General features: G+C 42.0%; 2 protein-coding genes across 3 annotated transcripts in view; one reads left to right on the forward strand and one right to left on the reverse strand.

Annotated features, from left to right (window-relative positions):
- Window positions 1–3662: 3662 nt before the first annotated feature.
- On the reverse strand, window positions 3663–11062 carry fstl3 (follistatin-like 3 (secreted glycoprotein)). Its single transcript, XM_084309326.1, has 5 exons — window positions 10843–11062; window positions 10072–10257; window positions 7337–7552; window positions 6419–6646; window positions 3663–5694 (listed from the first exon to the last, which is right to left on the reverse strand). The coding sequence occupies exons 1-5, from the start codon at window positions 10910–10912 to the stop codon at window positions 5642–5644; spliced, it is 753 nt and encodes a 250-aa protein (XP_084165452.1). The 5' UTR covers window positions 10913–11062; the 3' UTR covers window positions 3663–5641.
- Window positions 11063–13525: 2463 nt separating this feature from the next.
- The window catches only part of LOC311222688 (serine/threonine-protein kinase STK11-like), a 72092-nt gene continuing 65916 nt past the window's right edge, over window positions 13526–19701 (forward strand). Inside the window, exons 1-3 of one of the 2 annotated variants that reach the window (XM_084307293.1) lie at window positions 13526–13653; window positions 17539–18385; window positions 18578–18661. In XM_084307293.1, coding sequence (XP_084163419.1) covers window positions 18105–18385; window positions 18578–18661 — 365 coding nt within the window. In that variant the 5' untranslated portion in view covers window positions 13526–13653; window positions 17539–18104. Of the gene's footprint in view, window positions 13654–16955; window positions 17089–17538; window positions 18386–18577; window positions 18662–19701 lie in introns of those variants that run through there. The other variant, XM_084307292.1, reaches the window with a different exon arrangement.

Consider the following 19701-nt stretch of genomic DNA (forward strand, 5'->3'; position numbering starts at 1 on the left):
TTGTATTTACCCGTTGTGTCGTGTTATTCTTTGTGCCAAGGGTTAGGGTTTACTCAGGGTAACAGCTGGAGAATGAAAACATGTCTCCATTCCTATTTCTTATTTTTGTTTGTTTGCACTTGAATCACAGATTGAGCCTTTAAATATATGGAACTCGTTGGTTCAATATCCTGCCTTTGGTTTGTATTGTACACCACAGTCACTTGAGGTATGCAGCCCTGAGGTGTGCCCCAACCTCTGCATCCCAATGGGTGTTTACAGCACATTCCTTTTGGGTCGCCACTTTTGAAACGAGAGCATTGAGAGAGACATTGGTTAATGTGTGGGTCACAAAATAATTTTTAAATGACTCAGACCTATGACTTGAGCATCCGACCTTATTCCCACCCATACTGTAAAAGAACTTAACAAAGTAATAGGTGAAGATGCTCGCGTGTGTGTGACACTCCTGGGTATTCAAGAGATAATATTCCAATCCAAGAGATGCGATTTGTTATATGTTTTATATTATTCACTATGATGAAACACTGGGCTGGCATGCGGGCCTCGCTGAAAGACAGAAGCTCCCCAAACAAAAGCAACTCCGCTGGACCACAATGAGGTCATGTCTGTGAGTCTGATGACTAGATATGTTTGTGTGCCAGTGCTTAGACGGGTCATGTCAAAGTGCCATGAAGAATTATTTCTGATTTGATAGTGTATTTAGTAAGATTGTATTTGGAACAATAAAAAGAAAATACGAAAGAAAAAAAGCTTTAGAAAAGAGCTATTTAAGATTTAAGAGGATATAGTGTATTCAATTCAATGGCGTTGTCTTTTCCCCCCAGTTGGAATAAACAAAACATCTAATTCCCACTCCCAATGTAATACAAGGGGTGCTTGGATTCGAATATAAGCATCTTGTAATGACCAGATATGTGGACCCAAGTGCAGACAGGAGACATGCGATAGGAGACAGGAGATAGGAGACAGGAGACAGATGACGAGTAAAACCCAACACTGGGTATATTTAATTTTAATTTATTTTTATATATTTAATATTTAAGAACAGGCAAGCAGGATACAGGTCAACAGATGGGGTGAGAGCTTACTGGCTACTCCAACTGAAGACAGGCAGATAGAACCAGTGGTAGAAGAAGTGCACAGTTCCTTTACTTAAATAAAAGTAGAAATACCCAGATCAAATACTACTCTGGTATACTGTAGATTTTTGGTTGAAATTAGTTGAAAATTCTAAGTAAAAGTAGACAAGTATTTCCTATTGAATGTATGAAAGAATCAAAAGTAAAAGTACACATTCTATATGACGTTTGTGTATTCCAGTGCTTGGGAGAATTCAGACCGTGATCCGTTGACGTCTAAAGGTTATGTTAAAGTGGTAGCTATGGTGGTATGACTGTGGTCCAATTATGCTGCTCTGATTACATCCTCTTGAAGTTGGCAGGCTTCAAACTGTTACATATAATTATTATCTTCATACATCTTTGCCATTTTTTCTATGCAAAATTATTTGATCTCCAAAGTAACTTGTGGGTTCAGATAAATGTAGTGGAGTAAAGAGTACAATATCCTTTGTACCATATCCTTTGAAATGTAGTAGAGTAAAACTACCCAAGTTCCCAAAGATGAAGATATTTAAGTAAAGTACAAGAACTAGTAGCGGCTAGAGACAGAACAGACGATAAAACAGACTGACGTACCAGCACTGACTGATTGACTGACTGACTGGGGGGAATAGAACATATATACAGAGGGGTTAATGACAATAGATAACAGCTGGGGGTGATGACAGATTGACGACAGCTGGTGATACATGGCACGCACGAGGGAGACACACAGGGACATCTGCAGGACCTGGGTGGAAACACAAGAGGACAGACTAGGGGGGGGGGACAGGGTTATTACAGTACTGGAGCTGGACCCCACAGCCGTGACAAGTGTAGAATTATTATTCTGAAAACGAAAAAAGAAAATATGAAAGAAAAATACCGTTTTTAGTGCATTAAAACAGCTCCTCAATGGCAATGTTGTTTCCCCTGTTCGAACAAACAAAACATCTAATTCCACTCCCGATGTAATAAAAGGGTACTTGGATTGGAATATAAACATCTCCCTAAAGTTGAACCAGATGCTGCTACAGGGCGCAGTTCAGGAGAGAGAGAGAGAGAGAGAGAGAGAGAGAGAGAGAGAGAGAGAGAGAGAGAGAGAGAGAGAGAGAGAGAGAGAGAGAGAGAGAGAGAGAGAGAGAGAGAGAGAGAGAGAGAGAGAGAGGAGAGGAACAAGGGAGGTACTTCATACAGGAAAGTGAGTCAGTACCCAGGCCCCCACTTTTATTCACCCTTCTCTTCGCCCTCCATCCCAGCGTCTCTCCCACCTCATCCAGAACACTGGGACGTCCCGCGGGAGAAGGGGCAGAAAAGCCCCTCAGCCTGGCTTTGATTCTTTTTCCCGCCCTCCCATCAGAGGCCTAAGACTGAGGGACCTGTCATGAAGGAGGCCCAACCATCTCACGCACACACTGGCCCGCCGGATAGCAGGAGCTGCACTGAAGCCTACTTTAGTTAAAGCACAATGTGAGATGAATAACCATGCAGATCAGGTCTCCTCCGGGGCTGATGAACACAGCATTAGGGACTGGCTATCACTCTGCTACTCTACTCTCTACTTCATTTCACTGTATGCCCTGGTATGTATGTGATGAATAAACTCTTGAATCTACTCTAGACTTGACCATTGAATGTATAACTACTAACTTGGGGGTCATAATCTGAAAGTTGTGCTTTTTTTCCTAGTTGTATTTTTGCACTCCTATACTCAGACTTGGGAAAGACAAACTATCTCTGGTGGCAATACAGTCTTGGATCTCCATGAATAGATTCAAGATTCAAGAGATTTATTCGTCACAAAGACTCACATACATACATGAGACATGTAGTGAAATGAAGGTGGCCATGCCTGCCTTGATTGTGCAAAAAAATACAAATAATAATAGAATAAAATAGAAATAGAGTGCAGGATGTGTGTGTGTGTGTGTGTGTGTGTGTGTGTACGTGTGTGTGTGTGTGTGTGTGTGTGTGTGTGTGTGTGTGTGTGTGTGTGTGTGTGTGTGTGTGTGTGTGTGTGTTCAGGTGTGCTTGTGTGTGGAGATATCAGTGTTCAGTGTCCTGATGGCCTGGGGGAAGAAGTCTCTCTGTTCTTGCTGCATGTATTATGCACTGCAGAGGTGCTTGCCTGACCGCAGCAGCTTGAACAGGCTATTGTTGGGGTGGTGAGGGTCCTTTATTATTCTGCAGGCTCTGGATTTGCACCTCCTGTTGTATAAGTCCTGCAGGGGTAGTAGTGCAATACCCGTAGTACGCTCTGCTGAGTGCACTACTCTCTGTAGAGTCTTCCTCTTAGTGCAGTTGCTCTATAGTACGCCTATAGAACTGTTTATATGAATTGTTTTGTTCATATAAATGTCTTAAAATGTAATCTAATGGTTAGATTACTAGTAGTATCTAATCTAGCACGATAGAACAGATTCGAAGTGACTTTGGATCAAATTGAGCAGCAAATATACAGCACATACTGTATATGGAAGCTGTCTTTAGCTAAGAAGATATGCGGCACAATATGTTTACCAGTGTGGTGAGTCGATAAAGAAAGGCAAGGCATTATGACAAATATCATACTTTATGTTGAGTTCAAATGGCAGTACAAAAAATACAAAAATAAGTTTCACAAATTTCACAGTAGATACACAGGTACATGAGAATTCTATCTACAAGAGGATCTGTTTTGATTAACTGAATGGTTCATAAAAATATGTTCTGCAAAACACCAAGAGGATTGTTAGCAACACCTATTCAATATCTGTTTTGAGGTTAAATATTAAATTAGATCACTTTGGCTGTTGAACGTCTTTACGTTTAGTTTAGTTTAGTTTATTAGGATCCCCATTAGCTACAGCATCGCAGGAGCTATTCTTCCTTGGGCACCAAAAATATGTGGTTATGTCTGGCTTTTCTGACTATTTGGTTTCAGAAGTGAACAGATACATTCATCTACAGTGGTAATGTGATCAGCTGCATTCAATTGGCGCAAATCAAGGCACATTCCCAGACAAATTTGATTTTCCTTTCAATCATACGACTGACTAACTGTAATTTGTTTGTCTAGTTTGTCAAGTTAATCCTTGGGGAAAAAAAGAAAAAACAATTCATTCATCATTCATTGAGTTATGTTTTGCTTTTGTTTATTTATTCATTTTTTTCCATTTAATTTCTTGAGATCAATGATTTGTTTTGATTTTATATTGTTTGTATTTATTTACATGTTCGAAATAAATATGTCAAATCAAATCAAATCACGTACCAAACAGCATTGGAACGAACTCGTATGAACCATGAACACAGGGACTAAACAAAGCCAAGGATTCAACAGAGGAGGTATTGTAGCAAGGTTGGGGGTGAACCAACAGTCTTATAAAACTCCTACAGACAGGACTAAACTGTTAATTTTAGTGATCAGCGGGGGGGCCGGGATTTGATTGGGATCCAGCATAAACATGTGGGGGGAGAGGGAGAGGGAGAGAGAGAGATAGAGAGAGAGTAGAGTGAGAGAGATAGAGAGTAGAGTGAGAGAGAGAGTAGAGAGAGAGAGTGAGTAGAGAGAGAGAGTAGAGTGAGAGATAGAGAGTAGAGTGAGAGAGAGAGTAGAGTGAGAGAGAGAGTAGAGTGAGCGATAGAGAGTAGAGTGAGAGATAGAGAGAGTGAGAGAGAGAGTAGAGTGAGAAAGAGAGAGTAGAGTGAGAGTGAGAGACAGAGAGTAGAGTGAGAGATAGAGAGTAGAGTGTGAGAGAGAGAGTAGAGTGAGAGAGAGAGAGAGAGCGAGAGAGAGAGAGAGAGAGAGATATACTGTACAGTCCCTCACCTCCAAACAAAGGGCTGAAGTACAGACGTTATGGACAACAGTGGTCCTGTTGTTGCTCCTACTGAATTGAAACCACATTGGCTAAAATGTGGTGTCAAGTTTCCAAACAAATTAGGGCTGCCATGCTGGTTTTAAGAGAAAGTAGTTAATTTTGGGGGTATTATAAAAAAAGGTTGAAAAACGTAAAAAAGTTGTAAAAACTATGGAACGCCAGTGACCATTATTATAAACAAAAAACCATAAACAAAAAAACATAATAAATATACTTTTTTTTTGCATCAGCTGTTCTACGGATATATGGATTTTTTTTGTATACAGGATAAAACCATAAATACAACTTGATACCTCCTCCAATAAATAGTAGTGGTATTCTATTTACAATATGCACACATCTCCCACACCTCACCCACTACATATTTCTCTCTCGTGACACATTCCATCCTCTGCCCCTGGATCTACTCGGAACAGCCCACTCAACAACACACATTGCAATTTTGGTTTCCCATCTGGAAGAGGCAATAGTGCCAAAATATGTCTTCCAGCAAGGTCTCCCTTATCAAATGTATCGTCATTCTATGTACAAAAGGGGGTGGGATAGGGTGAGTGGTTTGTCAGAATGAGAGGTTATCTCGGGAAGCCAGAGGAGAGATATGTGGAAGAACAGCTTGCTGACTGACCCGCCGCTGGTGAAGGTGGTCTCTCTGCTGCACGAGGACCACAGATCTGTCTACACTGCATTCTCCTCACTGCCTTCAAAATCGTGAGATTTCTTCGGTGGATCTGTGTGTGTGAGAGAGAGAGAGAGAGAGAGAGAGAGAGAGAGAGAGAGAGAGAGAGAGAGAGAGAGAGAGAGAGAGAGAGAGAGAGAGAGAGAGAGAGAGAGAGAGAGAGAGAGTGAGTCATCATTTCTAGTATTACTAATATTTATACTTTATGTCAATAAAGCTTATTGAATTAAGACAGACACAGAGAGAGTCATCATTCAAGATGACTTATTTAATGTTATTTATTGCCTTTGTTATTTTTATTATTATTATTATCATTATTGATTTGAATGAAAGCTTTAACAATATATAATAAATATGATAGTAGTACTAAACTGTACTTCAATACATTGTACTGAATTGAGAGAGTGAAGAGAGAGAGAGAGACAGTCTGACAATGAGAGAGAGAGACAGTCTGACAATGAGAGAGAGAGACAGTCTGACAATGAGCGAGAGAGACAGTCTGACAATGAGCGAGAGAGAGAGGGGGGACGAGAGAGAAGAGTGAATGATCTGTCTTTAAGGGAGGTGTCTTTAAACACCAGTGTGGTGGTTTAGACTTTGAGGAGTGGTGGTGGTGGTGAGGCAGTCATGACCCTCACACATCATACAGTCATCATTACCGCTCACAGCCACAACGCACCTAAACCACCGCAGCACACTGACCCTGAGTCAGGGACAGACAGAGACGGTGACAGTGTGACGGGTTAGAGAGAGAGAGGAGCAACAGGAGGCCTTACTGTTGCAGTGTCCATAGTGACGGACTCCTATGGAGCGACCCAGGAAACAGGTGGCCCGGCGGAGGTGACAGGCGCTGGGGTAGGTGATGTTGTCGTTACCACAGATGGGCTGCTCTGTTGCCATGGGGATTGGGCAAGGTGTGGTGCGGCACATCACACAGTGGGCACTGTTGGTCTGGTCGGTCACACAGGTGTGTGTTCCAGGACAGACGACATTAGAGCACGACTCTGTACAGGACATGGGGGGTGGGAGGTAGTACTTGTGTAAGTGGTAGAACACAGTGTAAAGAAATGGCTCTCTTGTGCAACAATAGTTTGGCTAGGAAAGGGCATTGGCTACATCGAAATAATCACCTTTCTCGGCTTGTGCAATATGGAATCGATCTAATTGAGCCCTTCAGACGAAGCACAATGAAGACAATTTCACTGGAATTCTGGGACCCTAGTGTATTTCCTGTCAACTATTATTATTATGTATCAGCAAACATTGCAACAGGAAATAAACATGGGTCCGTTTAGAAGGTTTACATTGTCAAGTTGAAACCGTCTATAGACCATGTCAAACTTCAAACACGAACATTCATAAATTGGCCCCAGTGTATTTCCTGTTTGCTAATACAATAGCTGACACAAAATACATTTGGACTGAAGCCATTACCCAACAACACAGTTCCATTGAAAAGGTCTACTGTACATGTGCTTTTGACAGCTCATCAATCCAAATGATGAAAGTGATACAGCACCTGAAAGTATGCTACCTTTACTGTCGCTAAATACGAATGTACATGACACAACACTCCCAATGTAACCATCTTTACATAATTAGCGGTAGGTTCAAACAAAAAATGGCCTTGCGGTTAATTCACTCGGTTCTTTGTCTGAAGGATTAATTTGTCTCTACTTCCACGGCTTGCTTACTTTTGCAGTCTCCTTGGTACATGACCTCCAGGTCAGGGTGACCCATGCAGCGGGCCAGCAGCAGAGCACACTCGTCCCTGTAGGACTTGCCGTCACTGCCGCAGACTGGGTGGTTCTTGGAGATGTGGGTGCAGTCTGGAGAACACACGCACTGAGGCCTTCCGGTCTTCATCTTACAAACCTTCCCCGGACCACACTTCACTCCCTCGCAGGTCTCTGCGAAGGCAGAAGAAAGAGCGTTAAGGCCGAGAGAGGTGCGGCGTCGAGGGGCTAGTTCATTGTTACTATACTTGCAACTCGGCAGACATTTTCGTACAAAACAAGCATGAAAGTGTGTCGTTGTCCCCCCCCCCCCACACACACACACTCACCGTAACACAATTTTCACTTCGCACAATATTTACAATGATCACATCTCTTTATTGACGGTCACACACAGGGGTGTCTCGCCGGCGGCGGAATGTGAGGTTGGAGTGTTTTCATAACAGCGAGATCCATCTGTACGGCTGCACCCAGACAGGGTTAAGCCGCTGCCACGCAGACTCCAACAGGAGGGGGACGGAGGGGCTCTGAGGCAGACAGAGTTCAAAGAGCTGTCAGAGAAGTTTACAGCCTGAGAGATGGGTCTGAAATGAGGAAGCCCAGGCTCCACTAACACCCCATAACGTCAAAGCTCGGGAGAAACTGTAATCCTACACAACGCAGAGACGGCACCAGGCGCTTCATGCGGGCTTCAAGTTCTTCCCAGGACCTTTTGGAGTCTAATAGGGGGGACACTGTTCGGCTCTAAAACCCCTGGGATCCTATACAAAAGCAGGACCTTATTTCCCTTTCTGTACCAGTGCCTCAATATCCTGTTATTCTCCTTCTCTTTCTCGCTCCGAGAGGCCAACTCACTCTTGCTATACAGTCAGCAGGTTTCTCACACAGGTATCAGATTATCTCCCTCCTATGGAATTATAAACCATACCCCCTCACTTCTGTATGTTTTTAGTAGATATACTGGTGGCTAGTTGAGATTAATTGACCGTTTTCAACAAGCAGTTTGAGTGTCAGTCAAGAGTGCTGTGACGTATCTGAAAGGTAGCTACTAGGTGACAAAGACTGTGAGGTCCTGAATGATATAGCTGATAACTGATATCTGGAGCCACGGCACGCTTCCAGATGGTAACCTCACTGCCAAACATAATGACAATAAACCATTAAGCTTCCAATTACATGGAATTCATGATACTATAATTTTCCTCCCAGAGAATTCCAAATGATCAGGATAGTGTTGCACATTATGAGTCCCAGACGTCTGGGCATGAGGCAGACATTTCTTCCGGAGCCTGCAGGAATTCATTCTCTCATTCTGGAGCGTGCGAGAACAGACCTTGGTTTCCAACCAGAAATTGGGGAAATGTTAATGCAAAGTTAATTAAAAGACGGGGAGGAGGGGGAACGAGCATAGAGCGGGATATCAAAGGGAGGGGGGGGGGGTGTGTAGCCCATTTATCAGATTCTTTCAATTTCCATTAATTTGTCAAACACTTTAAATAGTAGTGAATCTGTTGACTCGAGATGAGGATTCACATGAGGTCATGATCTTCTTTTTCATAATTTTTTTATGCTAATACAGAGTGCAATGTATTTTTCCTAACCCCAGGTCTTGGGCTATGTTCAATATCTATGGAACTTACACTCTGATACACAGCTTGACCTATCTACCGGTATACAGTAACCTGCAGATTCTAACTTGCTTATTGCTCTCAGTCACACAACGAGGCCAGAAGAAGGAAAAAAATGAACGTGGGCTCAAGTCAAAGAGTGGTAGAGTGTATTTTCTCATATCCGTCAGTAGCTTTGTTTTATCTGGAACTTATCAGCACTTAATAATTCACAACTTTGGCTGGTGATCACATGAGTGAGGGTCCTTGTGAAAACAGAATCTATCTCCTATGTGAACCTGAATGAACCCTGCTGGGATTCCAACAGAGGAAGCTTCTCAGGACAGCTGGATGGAGTTAGATGGAACGCCTGGCCTAGATCCACGCCTGCATTTTGTTAAAAGGCTTCACAGAGAACTCACTGTATAAATACCTACTTTGAAAATAGTTGGTTCAAATAAGTCACTCTTCTGACAAAGACGAATCATTTTGTCAAGACCTAAGAACAGCCCATTACAGCCTTCTGGCCCTCCTCATCAGATTCACTCTGTAAACACTGTCTGACTGTGTTAATGACATAGGGTCAATCACAAGTCCTCCGCATAAGGTTCCATTATACAGTACCTAAGCAGTGATAAGCAACTCTCGGTTTCCTGTGAGACGTTGCTTATCTTACCTCGTGAGTACAATCTACCAGTGGTAATTACAGGCCAGAATTTAGAATGTTCTTGTTATTTCATAACACAATGGACACTCCGACTAAAACTTTGAATATGCAACGTTACTGTGTGTGGGATTGTACAACAGCAGCAGTCTAATGCAATGTCTATGTTACAAGTAATTATGTAGCAAGTGGACTTTTATTTTTTAAGATTAGCAATGGCATGGAATATAAAATAACCTACAGTCCTCTGTCCAATGTTGGTTTATTGAGTCATGTGCATTCTGTGGTGTACAAGCACCAAATAAACAAACAACAACAACACATATTTTGTGTATACGTTGTTCTTGAAAAAACAGTATATTCCTTGTGGGTAGGTGGTTTTGTGAGAGTTGTAAAGTGCCAGAGAGTTGCTGTTCATTCACCTTTGCAGGGTTTGCAGGAGACGATTCCCAGGAATCCCAGCAGACTGACCTCGTTCATGGGTAGACTGGTGTTGGACCAGGCCATGTCCAGACGGCCCCCGGCGCAGCACTCCTCCCTGGTCACCCCTCTCATCAGCACCATGTCACACCTCTGGTCCTGGCTCTGTTGCAGCCAGCACATCCCCGCTAGACAGTCAACAAACACAGGGTTAACATACGATCCGTCACATCACGCGAGGGAAACTTCAACAAACAGTCCTGTTAGCCAACAACGCATCATTATCTATTACACATCTATTACACTTAGACTACACTATTACACACACTACAAATGGCCAAACCTTTGCTAGCTCACTAATTCGTTTTTAATAATTCACAACTAATTCATAATTTTAGCTTTCTAATTACTGTAGTATTACATCTAGGGTGAGATACTGTCCTGCAGGATACAGATACTGTGTAGATAGATACTGCAGATAGACATTATCCTGCTTACTGGAAAGCTGTGTTTATGGATATGATTTCTCTATTACCCACAGGTATCTTCTAAGTAAATCAGAGTTCTTTTGAGATAATAAGTGACAGGGTAGCTACAATGTTTTTTAGTCTTTATATATATATAAATATATATCTTGTTGTTGTTATAGTATAAAAGTCTTAAAGGTTAGTCACTTGTTACATACGTGTGCTTGCCATAAAACATGACCATTCAAAGTATCAACAAACGAATTGTAAACAAAGTATAGGAAAATATATCAAAGGGCCACTCACCTCCGGCAGGGTTCCTTCCAACTTGACATAAGGTGAGAATTACACTAAAGAGAGGAATCAAGTAGCTCATGGTGATGGTCAGGCATAAAAAAAAGACTATCCAAAAACGTCTGAAAACTTTTTCTTTTGGCAAATTATTTGCAAGTTTTGCAAGTGATGTGAATCTGGTAGAGAAGGACTGCCCCAACTTCTCTGGAAGTAGCTCTCACTTACGTGAATGAATGTGTTGTGGATAAGCGAGGTCGTTCCCCCTCTGTATAAATATTTAGCCCAGATGGAATTATGCTGCTGGGATGGGCGATGCTCTCAGCCAATAATAAGGCAGGGCAGGACACAGTTTGACTGTGACTCAATTTACAAAGCTGGGAAATGATCCATCCCCTCTAGCACTAGACTAGACGCATGATCCATCCCCTCTAGCACTAGACTAGACGCACTTACATGGCCTCACGTAACATTTTGGCACTGCTAGACTAATTAGCCTAAACACTGATTAATGTTTGGAAAGGACCCACAATGTAGATAGAAACTTGACACTTTTAGCACGTCAATAATTAACCTAACTAGTTAAAAGAATTCAAATGTTCAACGTTTTTTTTATATGAAGCAATATGATTGATAACTGGATGAGGAGTTTCAGTGAATCATATCCCCTTTAATATTCTCACGTGAATATGAAAATGTCAGAAGTAGACATGATTGTAATATGATTGTAATATTATGACATTTCTGGTCTGAAACAGATTTAAAACAGTCAGAGATTTGGACCAAATTTTGTTTTGGGTTATCAGCCTTCTGTTGTGGCATATTTGAAATCTTTGCAAGTCACACTTTTGTCTGCCTTCTCTTTACTTCTCTGTGTAGTTTTGGGGGGGGGGGGGGGGGGGGGGGGGGGACACGACGACGACGAATTTGAATGATTTGACAATCATTCACAAATACTAAGAACACATTTCTGATCTCATCACATATAAAAATTTAAAATAATAATAATATTTAGAAAAAGGTAAGCCAACAGTAAGCAGAGACTATGCTTCTCTGTAGTGCAAATGTTATGGAGTGGTAGGGCCACCACAGCAAACTAGTTACTTAGTATTCCAGGAACCCACATTTGTGTTTCATGTCTTTAGTTTAGTTTATTTGACAATAAATAAGGAATTCAGACAATTACATACATCACAGTGTACGATTGTCAAGGACAGCACACTACAGGCTCAGACTTATTCCCATTGTGGTCCTTGAAGTATCAAACCTTTTTGTTCCTTTTCATAAGTTCATTCCCCAAACTACATAATGCAGCTTTAAATAATTTAATAGGAGGGCGGCTACGTGGCGTAGTGGGCAAGGCGCTCGCCACGAATGCGGAGACCCAGCGCTCCACATTGCTTTCAGTTTAGCTGGTCGTTCATACTAATACACATTGGCCGTATTAGGGGGTGGGAAACTGATGGGTGGGGATCGGGCGTTGTGGACAGCGACTCCTACAGGTCGGTTGGTGCGCCTGCGCAGTAGAATCAGGAAGTGTCGGGGGCAGCGTGAGCCTCCCACGCGTTACTCCTCGCCACAGAGATCGAGCTGCGCAGGTGAAAAGATGCGACTGCTGTTACCTCAAGTACCGGAGGGGACTTGTGCTATGTATGACTTAGTCCACATTGCAGCCGGCTTGTGGGAGGCAAGAAACAGCGTTCGTGACAGGGGAGGGTTGAATTGGATGTTACGAAATTGGGATGGGAGAAAATATAGAAAATGGGAGAAAAAGTGGATCAAAAAATAATTGAATAGGAGAAACTTAGGATCCATCAAAGAATGACTCTAGTTGAACCTGTCAAGACAAATTAATCCAATAAAAGCTGTCTGGAGATGTCTGAAATAGATACACCACTGTATTGGCTATCTTTGTATACATGGAGGCTGGCATTTCAAATGATAGATGTGGTTTGAAAAACAGGCTGGGGGTTGGGGAGGCAAGGCAAGCTGCCCTTGAGCTAAATAGGAAAGCTTCTTCTATATGCAAGACTATATTTTACCTTATACATTATGGAAACCATAGGATCCTACCTTATTATCTTTAGTCTATGATCAAAAACCGAGGGGCAGGCCCACCAAGAGAGAAAGATTCAAAACATCAGTATCGGAGCGTATCGGCAGGTGACGAGCTGCATACTGCTTAGAAGTGGTCTATAGCTCATTTTGCGGTTACATACAGAAGTGTCTAGTATGTCTAGTATTTCATGTGAAGACTGGGTATAAAGGCCTCCATGTTCCATCTTCCTACTGTATGTTGAGTTGGTTTGTCCAATTGATTTGTTCAATGTAGGTTTGATTAAACCGGGTGACGTATATATGTCTTGCCTAATCACTCACTCAGTGGTAACAGGTTTGCATGCATCATTAGCGCAGTCAGAATCCAAATGGACTATCTGACAGCATCCTATAGCTACTCTCTCGGCTTGCACTCATTCACCCCTTCACCCTTCGGGACAAACGCTGTCAGTCTCCCCCATCTGCCTGTCAATGTGTTTTTTATGTAGTCCCTTTGATCGTGCAGGGGGAAAATGAAAGTAGCATATGCTGTTGTTTCTGTGCCTTTGTGAATGATGTTGCCTTCTGTTGGTTGCTGTACAGAGCAGAGCGGACATCCCTCAGGGCACCCAGAGGAATGCTGCCTGACCCAGGAGGAGAGGAGAGGAGGAGAGAGAAGTGAGTAGCGGCTGTGGGTGGGCTGCCTCTTCCCCGGGTCTCTGCAGATCCACTCAGCTCCTCACATGGTTTGGATCATCACCGCCGAGCCATACAAATGAGTACAGCATGGTGGGGAATTTTGAGTATGAACAAATGTATGATGTTTATTAGGTCTAGCCTACTGTGTCCCATCTTTTTGAAATATTAGACTCTTTCAAGTGGAAAGCTGTGTGACGTAGCGTGAAATTGAGGAAAACTGTATGAACTGTGTGAAATTTGAAATAGAGAGAGAGAGAGAGAGAGAGAGAGAGAGAGAGAGAGAGAGAGAGAGAGAGAGAGAGAGAGAGAGAGAGAGAGAGAGAGAGTGCATCTCTGACAGGACAGGTGTGCATGAGTGGTTGAGCGTGTGTGTAGGGCAAATTAGGGCCCAGCTAAAAACTAAAGAGTACTGCCACCTGTTGGTAGAAGTCGACATGATAATGGCTGAAAATGAGGATAGTGTTGGTTTATTGTGTATTTTTACCTAACTTATCATCAGTACCTTATGATATAGCACAAGCATACAGAATAACAGTTTAACCAGTTTGGTTAACCAGCTGAATAACCAACACCAACAGTGTGTCATAAAATTTACTTAGAATGTAAATATTGCTGCTCATCATTATGAATTGAAAATGGGGGACCCTGATGTAAACAAGATGAAAGTATTTCTCTGGTCTGCATCCCCTTAACAATTGTGTGTATTGAGCCGTACTGTATTGTACCCATTCTGCAATCTGTTAATACAATGTTCAATCAATCAATCAATCAATCAATCAATCAATCAATCAATCAATCAATCTACTCAATGGTTAGGGCCAAAATACACATCTGACTTACTTCTACCATATAAATCCTAGACATGTCAAGATGTACACAGACATTTTGGGAGGCAGGGGCTCAACCAAAAAGTAAGGGCACACCAAAGGCGCATATGCCATAAATTTTATTTGGGTGTGTATTTGTACTCTTAATCAGCCTCTCTCTCTCTCTCTCTCTCTCTCTCTCTCTCTCTCTCTCTCTCTCTCTCTCTCTCTCTCTCTCTCTCTCTCTCTCTCTCTCCCTTACTTTCCTGTGCAACTTGTCTTGCAGTGTTGAGCCCTCAATGTCTACATTATGGTCGAAGGCATGACATAAGTGGAGACAACAGACCACATATGAGTAATAGGCTGAGTAATAGAGAAGTCAGCACTCGAACAAGAAGCACACTTACATATTTTTATTTATCAAGATGAATAGCCCTCCAATAGCACACTTACAATCCTGAAGACTCACAAACACTGGTCTTATCACGGCGGGTGCAGGCAATATCAATATCATCATGGCAGGTGAAAAATAGCCACGCTTACAGCGTGTTCGTCTCCATTTATCTCCCAATCATTTGCACACACACACGCACGCACACTCACACACACACACACACACACACACACACACACACACACACACACACACACACACACACACACACACACACACACACACACATACAGCAAATATGAATAAATATCAATAGCATGCTTGCCCCCCCAAAAAACACACAACCCGATTGAGTCCTATTGCAAAGCTTACAGATCGGGAAATTTCTTTTGACTCATCTAGTATTTGCAGACACATGGCCAGGAAAAATAGTTTCTGTCGGTTTTGCAGAACTCATTAGCCATTCCTTAGCATTTTGAGAGTATAATTTATTTTAATCCACTGTATTGATTGATTGATTGATTGATTGATTTTTATTGTGGAGTAAAATACAGCATCCAAGGGATAAAAACATGAGAGTGCAAGCACTTATTTCCATCATGGTCCCTGATTTTGGACATGGACAGACATCAACATAAAACATAGAGCATCATAATAAAACATAGAGCATCCCCATAAAACATTAACCTGTATTAAACTCCTACACATACTAACAAGAGACTATAGACAGATACGCCCTACCCTCTCCTTCCTAGACGTGGCTACTCTACATTACACTGGCATAGCCATTTATTTGTGGCACGTCTAAAGCTTCCCCCCTCTTCAATGCTTTTCAGGGCCACATGGAAGCTTGTTCCACTCCAATGCTGCAGAATATAAAAAAGTATTCGTGCCCATTACTGGGTTGAATTTAGGAAGTATAAAACACTTTTCTCTCTTCAAACGACTTACAGTAGCATAGTATAAATGAGAACTCAAACTCAACATGAAACTTGATGGCTCTCAGTTCAGCTTCAGTTTAGCTACAGCTAGCTACATGGGTTTTTTGAGGGAAATGATTGATTGCAAGTTATAACCAATAGAATAGGCTAAAGAGGCATTGATTGTTTCCCCACACTGTTTGACTGCTGAGATGAAGATGCACCCTGTGTCAAAACGTTAGTTGTATAAAGTGTATTGCCTTTAATCTGTGTGCTCCAGTGCTCTACTTTGGACTAAAGCTCTGAAGTCTCCCCTGATTTCAGGATTGCCCTGAGAATACCGGCTACATTTTCTTTTGATGTGGTTTGGTTGAAGTGTGTGTAACTTCTCCTTTCAGGCTACAAAGAGACTCTCGCTCATGAGATGGTAACATTGAGGAAGGGGCAATGTTTTGAAACTTAAAAACGCATTGTTTTGAGTCTGTAATTACTACATATAGAGGCTATTTGATAGAATTCCAATAAAAACGTATTTTAAATACAATTAATACGAACCAGAAAGGGGCACTTTTTGGTCCCTTTGAGTGCCGCCCACTGAAAATGGCACTTTGATGTTTATTTTTATTTTCTATGCTCTTTATAATCTCCTTGAATTTAATTTGATCTATTTTATTTTTTATGTGAAACACTTTGAATTACCTCTGTGTATGAAATCACCTTGGTCAGTCATGCACAAGGACTCACACACGCCACTCAGTAATTTACTAGCACATTAGATATTATTTCTATATGCATATTCTATATTTATTCATAATCCAGTTAATCTGTTTACTATAGGGTGACTCGTATGGAGTATTGCACATTGTACAGAGTAGATTTAGTTAGCTATATATATATATATGATATATATAGAAGCTATATATATATATATATATATATGATATATATAGACCCTCACCTTTATTTTCTTTATTCATATCTTGTTCTTTACCTTTTATTCTCATATATTTGTATCCCCACCCCCTCCACTCACTGCCCAGTGCTACTATGACCTCTGGCTCTGAAGTTCCCCAAGGGGATTAATAAAGGAACATCTTATTTGATCTTATAAATAAGCCTAGTCTAGTCTTGCCTTGGTTCTATGGGTCCTGTTCTACAACAAACCTCTAAGCAATGTCACTGGAACAATAAAGAAAGGTCATCTTTAAATGAATGCTTTCACATGTCCCCTCAGTACCACAATGCCTTGCGCTCTCTTCAGATGTGCATGCGGCGGAAGCATGGCGCATGTAAACAAGCTGGAGGCTTTTCTGACAGCTGACCACTAAGCTAACTTAGCTAAGGTAGCTATCCCAAGTACCTATCTCCGCAGACTATTTCCGTGGGTAACACGTGCGATTGAAAGGTAAACTTTTGCTCGATTACATATAATAATAACGTATTAAATATTGTCCTGTGAAGTGGGGCAGCACAGATGATGCTCGACTGGCTTAGCTAAGTGAGCTAGCTAACGGTAACGTTATTTATAGCGAGGTAGCTAACCAGTCTTGTATTTTCTTGCGAGCCATCTAGCTGAAAACCAAACGTTGCAATAATAATAAGTACGCTAAGTACGTTAGCTCGCATGGTTTAGCTGTTGCTAGTTGCTTGCTGGTCATTGAATTCAACAGACAGACGTGGGTTACAGACAGTCTGGTTACAGGGAATTAGCAGCTAACTTGAGGACAATGTGTTAAAGCTTAACCGGAGCCATACATTTGCACGTTTATGTTTATCTCAGCTGAGCTCAACCCCTCTATGCATTGAAAGTGAACCTTGTTGTATTAATAATGGATTCCTGATTTATCATTCTCAGGAGCATGGTGACCAGGTCTGGCCTACAGTACGTGGAAGTTAAGTAGTGAGATAAAAGGGTAATCTGTGCAGTGGCTCCTATATGATACATACTTGACAAACCTTTAAGCAAAGGACAAAAGACTCCATGTTACACTGACTGAAGTCGACTACAAGCCAAGAAGAGGAATGCAGACATCATACCACTGGGAATCCCCGGTCTTCCAGGGACATGGCTGAGTCTGAAGACACAGCTGTATTATCAGAAAGATCTCACACAGACCTGCAACATTTGGTCTCATCTGATACTGGCTCCAAGCCATTGCAATAGCAGTCATCCATACCTTATCCAGAAGTTGCTGTCGATACCCTGCTCAGGTCAATGAGGGGGACGTTGTGGTTTATTATCTACCCGTGTACAATTATCTGACAATTTAGTTACTAGTACGGTGTATATAATTACATCTTGCATTTATTACTACCTAGTCATCTACATTATTCACTCGCATATCATTGGCCACTCTAAAACAGCTTTTATTGTAGAAAAGGGCACCTGGTTCGAGAGCTTGCACCGGTGGAAGTGCAGCGATGAGTGACGACGACCTCCGGCACATAGCCTACCTGGAGAACCAGCTGATGAACATGGACACCTTCATCCACAGAATTGACTCCACCGAAGTCATTTACCAGCCCAGGAGGAAGCGGGCTAAGCTGATAGGGAGGTATCTCATGGGAGACCTGCTGGGCGAGGGATCCTACGGTAAAGTGAAGGAGATGCTGGACTCCGAGACCCTCTGCAGGAGAGCCGTCAAGATACTGAAGAAGAAGAAGCTGCGACGGATACCAAACGGAGAGGCAAATGTCAAAAAGTACGTTTTCATCACAGTGATCTTATGAAACTGCTGTCAACTAAGCTATGTAATTGTCTGTCCTTGTATAATTTTTCTCTCGGATGTCTTCAAACATAGATCTAGCCGTCGGGTGTATACGTTGGCACATATAGGCTACTTCTATATAACACATATTTACACATCACTTTTTTTGTCTTGTATATTTTCCAGAGAGATCCAGCTCCTCCAAAGACTGCGACACAAAAATGTGATCCAGTTAGTGGACGTGTTGTATAATGAGGAGAAGCAGAAGATATATCCTTTTGATAACGTCATACAACATGCCATTTAGGATGGGACTGTAAGTGTCAACACTGTAATGGCCATGACTCATGAGTCTTCCAACTCCCTGGCAGAGGTAGGACACAATGGGCCCAGGTGCATGGGGTTCTATGGAGCTCCTCTCTTGTAACTGAATGGTGATTACAGTATGTTAAGGACTGAATGAATGAATGAAAAACTTTATTTAACAGATTGCAGAATGGGTACAATACAGTACGGCTCAATACACACAATTGTTAAGGGGATGCAGACCAGAGAAAGACGTTTGTCTCGTTTACATCAGGGTCCCTCATTTTCAATTCATAGTGACATTTATGACATACACAACATACATGACATCATGACATAGGGGACGTACATGATACAGGTATATATAGTACTGTTACATTTGTGACATATACGATATGCAAATATACAGTACTGTTACCCATAGATCCTAACAGAATATATACATATGATGGGGAGGAGACTGTACATTAGGAGGGGGTGGGTGGGTGTGAGAAAAAATATACATACGGTGGGGAGGAGACTGTCTATTAGGAGGTGGGGGGGTTGGGTTTGGTTTGGACATTTATGGTGGCCAGTTTCGAATTGCAGCCTCCCGTAGGTGCTCTTTAAGAGCGGTTTTGAATGTGGGTAGTGATTCACATCTTTTTACGGCTGTGGGTAGGGCGTTCCACATTGTTGTGGCATAATTGCGAAATGTGTTTAGTCCTTGTTTGTGCCGAATCTGGGTTGGACATGATTTGTGGAACTCCCTCTGGTGTTGTGGGCGTGGTATTCACTGACCTTTGGGAAGTATTTCGACATGTACATGGGTACCTGTGTGGTGTAGTGTATCTTGTAGATCAGGCCATTGCAAGTTGCTGTACTCTGTCATCTACTCTAAGCCATCCTAGGTAGTCAAAGTGGGCAGGGGTGAGGTGGGTTCTAGGAGCAAGGTCAAGCAGTAGTCTGACCAGTTTGTTTTGTGATGTTTGTAATCTTGTTTTTAGCGTCTTTGAGGTGCTATG

This window comes from Notolepis coatsorum, assembly GCF_963971535.1.
Source record: "Notolepis coatsorum genome assembly, chromosome: 2".
NCBI lineage: Eukaryota > Metazoa > Chordata > Actinopteri > Aulopiformes > Paralepididae > Notolepis > Notolepis coatsorum.